The sequence below is a fragment of the Bidens hawaiensis genome, unplaced genomic scaffold (assembly GCF_021521415.1).
Source record: "Bidens hawaiensis isolate Kalapana, Puna unplaced genomic scaffold, B.hawaiensis_p1.1 tig00007241_1, whole genome shotgun sequence".
Classification (NCBI taxonomy): Eukaryota; Viridiplantae; Streptophyta; class Magnoliopsida; order Asterales; family Asteraceae; genus Bidens; species Bidens hawaiensis.
Genome location: NW_027491498.1, coordinates 149,065 through 159,240, shown reverse-complemented (window position 1 = coordinate 159,240; position 10,176 = coordinate 149,065). Strand labels below are relative to the sequence as shown.

The following is a 10,176-nucleotide window of genomic DNA, read 5'->3' as shown; positions in this document are numbered from 1 at the left end:
TACCACGTTGGAATAATCTTATTTGATTCACAAAAGACTTGGCATGCAAAGAAAAGTTCGAGTCAGGTCTGGAGTTTTTGAGTCGTTTAGAGTTTTGTTGGGTGTTAATAATTGTTTAGTTTGAATTCTTTTAAATGATGGTTAGGGCAGTTGTAGCTTCATTATTTGGTAGCTATAATGGCAGGCTTGGTAATATGTTTTGGCAATGATTAATTTGACACACCTAAAAGATTAATGAATATATAATACAATACCAAAACGTACTATGACCCACTATTATAACTTAACATAACATAAGATCCCATTACATAACACATAATATACATTTATATATCATGCCCAAACCGCAAGAAGAGACATTAGCCCAGCCCCAAGAAATAACGCAACATAAGACATAACTTGCAGCCTAACATTACACTTCATCTTCTTACTCATAAAATCAGCAGCAATTAAATCAACCAAAGCCATATAAATCAAAATCCCAGCAGATACTGCATCAAGTACCCCTTCAATAACCAGACCTCTGGGGCTGTTCGGGTTATAAAACGAGCATATAACCGCACCTATACCGACACCTAAAGGGGTTGTTACAGCAAAAAAGCATGCCATTATAGTCGAGTGAAGGGCCCCGAGCTTGGCTTGAGAGATGCACCCGCCTAGTGCAAACCCTTCGAAAAGTTGATGGAATGATAATGCACCGAGCAAGGGTCTTATGGTGCACGGGCTCTGGGAGACACCTAGTGATAGTCCGATTAGGATTGAATGCGACAAAATCCCGAGTTCTAATACCTGTCAAACGTAGAATTAGTCTAAAATAAATGATTTCAAATGACATTTGAATAATTATTTTTTGTCTTTTGTACCTTGAACTTTTTAAATAACTACTCGTCTAAAATGAATATTATAACTATATTATAAAGATAATAACATCTTTAAAAAACGACTCAACAGGTTTTATGCATTTTTAAATATACTTTAGGCGACTTCCAACCGTTCTACGAGCTAAACACTAAACCCTACTATTGTTTCCATACGAACTTAATTATTATTAAATTTTTATCTGTTAAAGATAAAACATGAACTACCTGTGAAACAACAACATGCCGAACACGAGCCTCATCATCATCATGATCATCGGTACCACCACGTGAGTGTGTATGCGAACGCGCTTCAGAACCCGTGGTCGCTTCTTTATCAGTATTATGATTATTATCATGACCATGATGAGCAGCATGAGCTCTAATCCCCACAATATGAATCCCACCACCATCTTCTTCCCCAAACACTTGATCATGATTCTCATTCTCCACCAACGGAACAATAACAGATTCCGAATACAAATCACCCCTTTCATCTTGAACAGCTTGCTTCATTTGCTTGCTCTCATAATACTGAGTACTAATAAAGTCAACCAGCAATGTGGTCAATGCAGCCATCATAGCAATCAAACCCGAAAATGGGTAGTGGTCCCACGGGTTTTCGGGTAGACACGGGTTTGTTAACGCCTCGTTTGCATCGGGGAGCATGTGCACGAACCCCGTGGCTAGAATCACCCCGGCACCAAAGGCTTTGGTGGAAAAGAAGAGGTTGGAATCTGTTTTAAAGAACCCGCGTTTTTTGCTGACCAGTGGGATGGTGACACCTAGGATTCCCGCGACGAGAATGGTGCCAATGGCTATGAATTTAAGGATGAGAGCGGCTTTTTCGTCGCGGCATGGTTCGAACTTGGGTGAGTTGGTGCAGTTTGTTGCTGACATGGATTCGGAAAAGTTCCTGAAAATGAACCCTTTATGGATCCAAGCTAATAGTTTAGATGATTTATTTCTATATAATACAAATGCTTAGTGAAAGAATAGAAATTACAATTTAAAATTGACTTTTTTTAAACTACGGTTTCCAATTTCTTAATTTTTGTATGATGTCAGCATTATTCGGTGTTAAGATTTCTAACATCCGATGTCAAAGTTTTCGCATCGGGTCGCGCTAACCCGCTCTAACCGATGTTGGTTCACATCTTCGCTTCACACTCTTTTTGTGAAATAACAAAATGACATTTTTTTTAATTGGTAAAAGATTTGGACTTATTTTGAAAACATATTGGGTTTGTTTTAGTTAAATAAAGTTATATAAAAATAATAATATTTTTTTTTTTTTGTAAAGTTTATGGAAAATGGGATAAAAAGTTTTTAATATATAAAGTATGGGTTCATTCGAAATTCTACTGTTATAGTTTTATATATAATACGAAAAAGAATGATGTTAGACGAACCCGACACCACCTAACTGCCTCTGCCAATGTCCGGGGGTTTCTGGTAACTCCTGATTGTGATTTACTTTTGACAAAGAAATGGCCGATTGATGGTCAAAGGTAGATCACAATCAAGGATTACAACCTAGAAACCATGGTTTTGATAAGATATAAATAACGCTACATATTTAATCAACGTTTATTAATGCAACATTAATTCAAAACAAACTCCTTAAATTTCATATAAGAACCATTGAAAAACAAGGTGAAAGATATGATTTTTCTCCCTGTATTTAATTTTATTCATACAGAATTTTGAACATTTATGTAGCAACATTAATTTAAGTCATTGTTGGTATGTATCCAAGAACATGTTATTAAACATTAATGATTTACAGAACAAACCAAATCAGGAGGTTTGTGCATTAAAAATGCATATAGAATTTACCTGAAGAAATTCGTACATCCCCTCTAATCTTCTCCAGATTCAGCAAAGGGTATATTAGCTCCTAAAAAACAATTCGACAATGCAATTAATTTAAATTAGAATAACATCAATCAAATAAATATATAATCTAGAGAGAAATAAAGAAACCTGGAGCACCCACATGGTGTGAATTAGTTTTGTATAAGAAGATGATCGATGATGAAACGCACGTACGTCGTCGTTAGTTGTTGATCAATGTCAGAATTTATAGACGCATGTTCTGGTGTTGGGTATGACCAGAAAGAAATGTCGACATATATAGTTGCACTAAATGATATGAATTCTGATAGGAAAAAGTCGAGAGAGATTTTAATGAGGATGGGGATCAATTGTGTCGACACCATATGCGTATGGAAGGAATATCATGGATTTCTCTATTTTATTTTTACTGTTGCCTTAATTTGCATTCAAGCTCCTCCAACTTTTCTCATTGGTATATATTTTACGAGTCATTTATATTATTATGATTTACTCACTTATTTGTTATCTTGTCTTTAAACTAAACAAGTCTAGTCTATTGGTTGTTGAAGTGCTACATAGGTGTGTGTTAGATTACGTAGCGAGGAATGCCCACTTCATCAAATCTGCGCAGCGGCACATACATACGACCAACATCGCTATGAGCTGGCTTCTATTACGCGATAACTCCAACAAGGTCTAGATGTATTGGGACCCCTTATGAAACATTATCAACGTGCTACGTGGCACCATTTACACAACATAGTCGTTGTAAGCCGCCACACACAGACACACTATATGCATATTATTTGCCACCTCTAGATATCATACTGCATATCTATCAATATTTATCGTAGTTTCTAGGCATTGTTTCTTTGTTTTTTTTTCCTATAGTCCTATGAAGTGTTTTGCTCAATCATATCAAACCATGACATGCACAAGTATATCACATCAAACATGCGTCATATTTGTAACACGTTTGCGTGGGATTCATATCATCATCACATGGCACATAGGGGCGGTAAATACACACACTAATCCTACATAGTGCATAAGGAATGCTCTATTGACCATGACTAATGGGTTGAAATATAAACTGTAGAATTTGAAATTTGAAAGAAGTTAATAACTATACTTTCACATCTTCGTTCTTGTAAATGTCAACTACAACTTTACAATGCAATCTAAATTGACATGAAGGAAGAACTATGGGACCAATTAATGTCGAATTTAAAACTTGAGTTCCAACTTGTAAATGAATCAAAGTTGAAGGACTTCATGGTATACTTATTCAAAATGAATAACATATGATGACATCAACCGGCCACGTGGGGTTTCAATAAAAGGACAATTCGTTGCTGTCTCCTCATATGTCCATGTAAAGTGTGAAATTGGGTTTGAACTAAGATAAACAATTTTAATGGAAGAGGTTCAAATTCCTTATGATTTATTGGTTTCTTAAATTTTAAACAAGTTATAAATAGGTTGTAAACTAGCTGATGTGTTGCAATCAAGTCATAAGCTTGATAAACGAGCTATAAACGAATCAGAAGGTTATAACAAATAGATTATAGGACCATATATTGGATAACAATTAATCTTATCATTATATTTTTTTATTTTTAGATTTAACTATGAACATTGGTATAACATATATATTTAATTAAGCGAATTAAATATACCAATTTAATTCATAGATCAAGCATAACATCAATTTTTATTTATCTAATATTTCAGATAAGAAAAATAATCATTTTTATAAGACGCCAAAACCGACCAAACCTTCAAACTGTTGGAAAAAATTATTAATGAAAATTGGTTTTTCACTACATGAATAATATATTTATATATGTGTTGTATAAATATTACTTTGAGTGTCCAAATCAGAGCTTAGATGAATGAATATCAATGCTCGAAGTTGTATGGTTGAAATAACCAAAGAAGAGAAAATTGGATTTATCTTTGACATCGTGTCTCACGTAGGAGCGCATGAGTGTCGCGCCTGCATAACGGATTGTTGCGAACAGTTGTTTGGACCTGGTCAAATAGTTTGTTTCAACTCATGTCATGAATAAATATGATGGTTTTGATTCACCACTTAAATCTAATTAAAAGTATTTAACCATGTTAATTACAATAATTAATTTCAAGTTTATTACAAGATTAATTATCTTGTTTATGACTAAATTAATTTTATTGTTTATGACATATTAATTTTGGTTGAGTATTTCTCATTTTGTGTAAGTATATAATGAAATTGTTGGTTCATGTTGTGATAACACTTAAAAAAATATTTTAGAGTCACTTATACACACTTATGACAAAATTTAGAGAGGAACACTCTCTATACTTATGTCAAACAACTTCAACAAATTTTCCTACATCTTGATAAACACCAATATAGCCGGTGACTTCATCGGGTTCGTGGCCATCTTCGGCAGTACACATACTGTTCCGGTTGTTGTACACTGGGAAACACACGCGCTTGAGAGTAGGCACGAAATCTGTTTTAAGGGCCCCGTGTCTAACACGATCCTCAACCAAAACCGTTACCCAATTTCAATAAACGAATTGTTGTTTTGAAAAAACATTTGTTGAAGACTCAAGTGAAGAAGACTCGTGACATAGATGCTAGAAAAAAGCTTATGGAAGCACTCCTAGTAAGATATGGATTGAATCATTTCGGTATATAAATTTATATTTTATATTCTTTTTATATACTTTTGTAAACAGTATTGTACTAAGGTTGTGTTTGTTTTTACTTCAAATGTCTGCAGGAGGGTTATGTCTGCGGGCGCGCAGACATAAGTTCATGAAGACAGTTTGTTTAAACAAAAGAAAAGGATCTGAAAACTGCTTATATGGTCTTAAATAATAAGATAATATCCACCATCTTCACACGTCTTCATGCTTATTATCATCTTACCAACATCCAATGCCCATCACCACCACCCACCGTGCGCCACCACCCACCGTCCGCCGCCGCCACCACCACCACCCACCGACGCCACCATCACCCACCACCCATCACCCACCACCACCACCGTCCATCACCACCACCACCCACCGTCGACCACAACCCACTACCACCACCTACTGTCTACAACCACCACCACCACCTGCCACCACCACCCACCATCCACCACCACCCACCGTCGCCCACAACCACCCGTCCACCACCACCCACCACCACCACCACAGTCCACCACCCACCACCACCCGTTCATCACCACCATTACCCACCGTCGGCCACCATGACCGTCCACCACCCACCACACCCATCCATCACCACCACCCACCGTCGCCCACAACCACAATCCACCACCACCCACCGCTGCCACCACAGTCCACCACCCACCACCACCGTCCACCACCCACCACAACCGTCCATCACCACCACCCACCGTTCACCGCCTACCACAATCGTCTACCACCAATCGTCCACCATCACCCACTTCCATAGTTCGTACACCACCACCAATTATTTTAGCAATCTCCAAACGTTAAATGACTTCTATCTATTGTGATATATATGATAGGTAACTAATTTTCAGCTTATGCAGACGATATCCAGTTTATAAAACAAACAGTATTATATTTTCAGATTGCAGATCTTCAGACCACATCTTCAGTTGCAGACATTGAATTAAATGAAATTAGATTACAGACAATTTTTGTCTTCAAAAACAAACAACACCTAAGTGAATTTCCCACGATTTACGAGAGTATCGTTATTATATTTTTATTATTATCTTAACTAAAAGTGAACCATTTTTCCTACACAAACCAATCAAGAAAGTTGGCCAATTTTAAATATACGCAGTTCAGGTTATGATTCAGTTTTAACGGTTTACGGTGTAAATCTTGAAATTTATATATTTTTCCCCATTTTAGGAATACAAAGTCATTCTGAAAATCCCTTGGTCATTACGTTTAACTAATTGCATAAAAGTTCATCTTGATTTTATTATTTTACGGTTATTATTTCTTTTTTCAATTCAGCAGTAGTTTAATTCTTTTTGAAAGTATTACTGATATTCGTAGCTATTTACTTAATTAATATTATTTTGTACCTCAATATTAAGAATAATAAATTGTTAGCAGAATCAAATATAATGTTTCAAACCCAAATAGCCTTGTACCATGTAAAACGAATTGAATATTAAAAAACAAAAATAAAATAGGAAGCTAAACAAGGGATGCTTCATGTAGAAGTCGACTTTCAACTTGCCCTCACGTTAACCCAACGATTATTAAAATCATGAACGTACGTACTATAATTATGAACCGTTGAAACTGTCTGATCCTTCCAAACGTAAAGCAAGTCCGTTGGTTCGGCATGTTTTAAGATGTATACTTTGCTTTGGATCTCATTTTCCAAATTTGTAAAATTTAATTATACATATGTTGATGTCTCCATGGGCTATAGTTTGCGATCAAACTAGAAAGATCAAAGCCATCGACATAAGAATAGCTCCAATAGAAGTAAACAGACGGATTAAGGTGTTAATAGATGTTTTAAATAAGCCGTGTCCCTGTTAAACTAACTGTGCGGCAGGATTGAAGACTTTTTACATGAATAAAACTACATATGGTATTCAGGTTAAACAATGCTATATATCACCTAAAACAATCCTAATCATTAAACCAAAAAATGAAAAGGAAATAATAATATTGAAAACGCCCCTAACCCAAGCCATGCATATAGTTCAAGAAATACAAAATCTTCATTCTCACTGAATTTGGAACCTAGCGAAGTTGTTGCTAGAAAGATTAAGGTATTCCAAATTATTCTGACCGAGTGAAACACTTGTCAAATTTGATAATACTTCAATCTGGTTCAAATTTTCATTGTAACTAAAAAACAAGAGATTAGGTAAAAGCTTCTCAACTTGGAAGATTGTTACATCCCGTCATTATGGCCCTCCATTTTAGACAAACTCAGATAACCCCTTAATTATTTATTTGTTTATATATACTAAATATATTATACAAAGCTCATTCAAAAATGATAAATATTAATTAATTCCTACTTTGATCAAATGGATAAAGGTAAATGGGCTAAAATATTCCACTTGTGTAACTTTTAGATGAATATTGGCATTAAAGGATTTGAGCTAAGACTTATGCAAATGTTGTTAGTTCGAACCTTAAGCTCACACGGGTTTTCGTCCCATCGTGTTACGCCAGAGAATTATGCTCTTGTGGTGGCACAATGACTGTCAAGTGGCAGTCGGCGATATGATTTCCCGGGGGAATGCCCAAACCAAACTCTGAAGTCAGCGTGGGTCCGGTTAAGACAACATAGTCTGGCTAGAGTGGGGGCATCGGGGTTCTCCAAATTTGAATACTGCGGTAGCCTAAATACAAGAAAGTCGTCGTTCTAAAAAAGTGGGCTAAAATATCAATAAAAGCGGACATGGCTTTTGTTTTGTTAGGAATTAGTGTTTTACCTTGTATGTTTGTTAAAATATGTATCAACATTTCACTTTTATATCTTATATTTGGTAGTTTTATATTTTCTTATATTTGTTATTCTTTGTTTATGTCTACTCGGTATATTGCTGGAGCTTTCTCTTGGGCCTGGTGCATACTTGGAGTGGGCTGAAGTATAAGACTTGTGGCTGTTGAGTTGAAGACCTAGTTGGGTTCAAGTTAGTAGGCCCATTTTGGTTTCTTATATAACCCCAGAGTTTGTGGTGGGTTTAGAAGTAGCCGGCACAATTATCTTTCATACACAAATCCTTTCAATCTTTGGTTTCATAGTAATCTGGAGTTTTTTGTTGCTGAAAATCATTGAAGGTGATTATATGCTCATGGATTTATGCTTAAATCTCGGTGAGATCGTTCCATATCTTTACTTTTTTTTTCTTTACATTTTGTTGGCACTAGGCCTTTGGAGTTACTAGGCTAGTCGGACCGATTACAGGGAGAGATCCCCTGTATTTTATTTATTGTGTTGATCTTTGTGTGCCTCATGCTGTGTGTTTAATATATTGTGTGTTGCGTTAAACAACCCGTATTGGTTGTCTCTGTGTGTGTGCTTGGGTGAAGCATTTATTTACTGTTTTGGTTCTTGTTTGTTTTTTTTGCAACGGGTGATAATGGTAATTCTTCAATAATTGATATTAGTAAACTGGATGCTAATAATCCATTATATCTTCATGCAAGTGACTTAACCACTGTTGGGTCATAAATTGGTTAGACTGACACATATCAAAAGGCCACGAAGTGATCAAGACGAAAGTAAAATAAACGAAGACGAGTTGAAGAATTGCATTATGGTTCTAGTAACACCAAAATCCCTTTAGGCTAGTTTAGGCTTAGTCGGGCTTGGTCTTTGGGCCTTTTATATGGCAACCATATATATAGTTAATGTTTAGTCATTAGTTAGGGTAATCAGTTGTGGAGCACTTTGATAGCCACCATAAACTCTAGAGAGCAAAATAGATATGTAAAGAACTTATGTACCCGACGTTTGGTGATAATAAACGTGTGCATTGAAGTTCATTATGTTCTTATTATTCATTTATTGTTCTTGAATCACCACGGTGTTTGGATTCCACACAAACATCGTGTTTACTTGATATCATATTGTGTAGATCCGAATATTCGGGACTTACAGTTGGTATCAGAGCTTATTGACCTATTCTTGGCTCGGTTGTGATATCACGGATTCAAAGTGTCACACCACAACCTACGGAGGAAATGACGGGGCTTGAGCTGACTGCTCACAGCTCTCAAGGTACTATCAATGCAATATTTAATATGACAATATCTATTAAACCAATTTAAATAGTACAACAAATTCAAATAGTCATAGTACATAAAATTCATAACTATCAAGTAATAATAACATCCAAAATTAAATTCTTGTATCTTATACTCTAACATGCACCCTAAGTTGATTCAAATAATCTTGAACATCACATCACACGATAACCTGCATATGCGTTAAAATTACAATAGATTTGTCAATACAAGGTTGAGTGAGTAAAACACAAGATTTTCATGATTATATAATAATAAATAAAAGAGAAAATTGTGTCAAGTGAGATAAGCAATTTAACCAATAAACAAGTAAGTAATGATGTCGGTAAGCACGATGCCAGACGAACTGAACGATGGCTAACACGGCGAATGTATGATCATACTAGACTGAGAATATGTTGGACCTCTCCGACATGTATTCAAGTAAATCATACAAACAAATAACACGTTAGGTATAAACTGTTAAACACATGACTAACAGTTGCACGTTGAGTAATATATAGTAATAAAATAAATAGAACGCATATGTCCCCCAAAATGGTTAAAAATGAGTTAAAAGAGGGAGTGAGATACTCACTTGATCAGATGAACAAAATATAAATGATGATGATGTGAGAATGATGAACCCCTTCGGAATTTACCGTCACGGATTCATAATTAAATAATATTAATATGAATTAATTATTAATGATATAACATAATTTAATGAGTT

General features: G+C 35.5%; 1 protein-coding gene across 1 annotated transcript; it reads right to left on the bottom strand.

The window, feature by feature from the left end:
• Positions 1 to 240: 240 nt before the first annotated feature.
• On the bottom strand, positions 241 to 2,745 carry LOC143634755 (zinc transporter 4, chloroplastic-like). Its single transcript, XM_077102758.1, has 3 exons — positions 2,697 to 2,745; positions 1,086 to 1,786; positions 241 to 789 (listed from the first exon to the last, which is right to left on the bottom strand). Exons 2-3 carry the CDS (start codon positions 1,755 to 1,757, stop codon positions 334 to 336), a joined length of 1,128 nt encoding a protein of 375 aa, XP_076958873.1. The 5' UTR covers positions 1,758 to 1,786; positions 2,697 to 2,745; the 3' UTR covers positions 241 to 333.
• Positions 2,746 to 10,176: the final 7,431 nt, after the last annotated feature.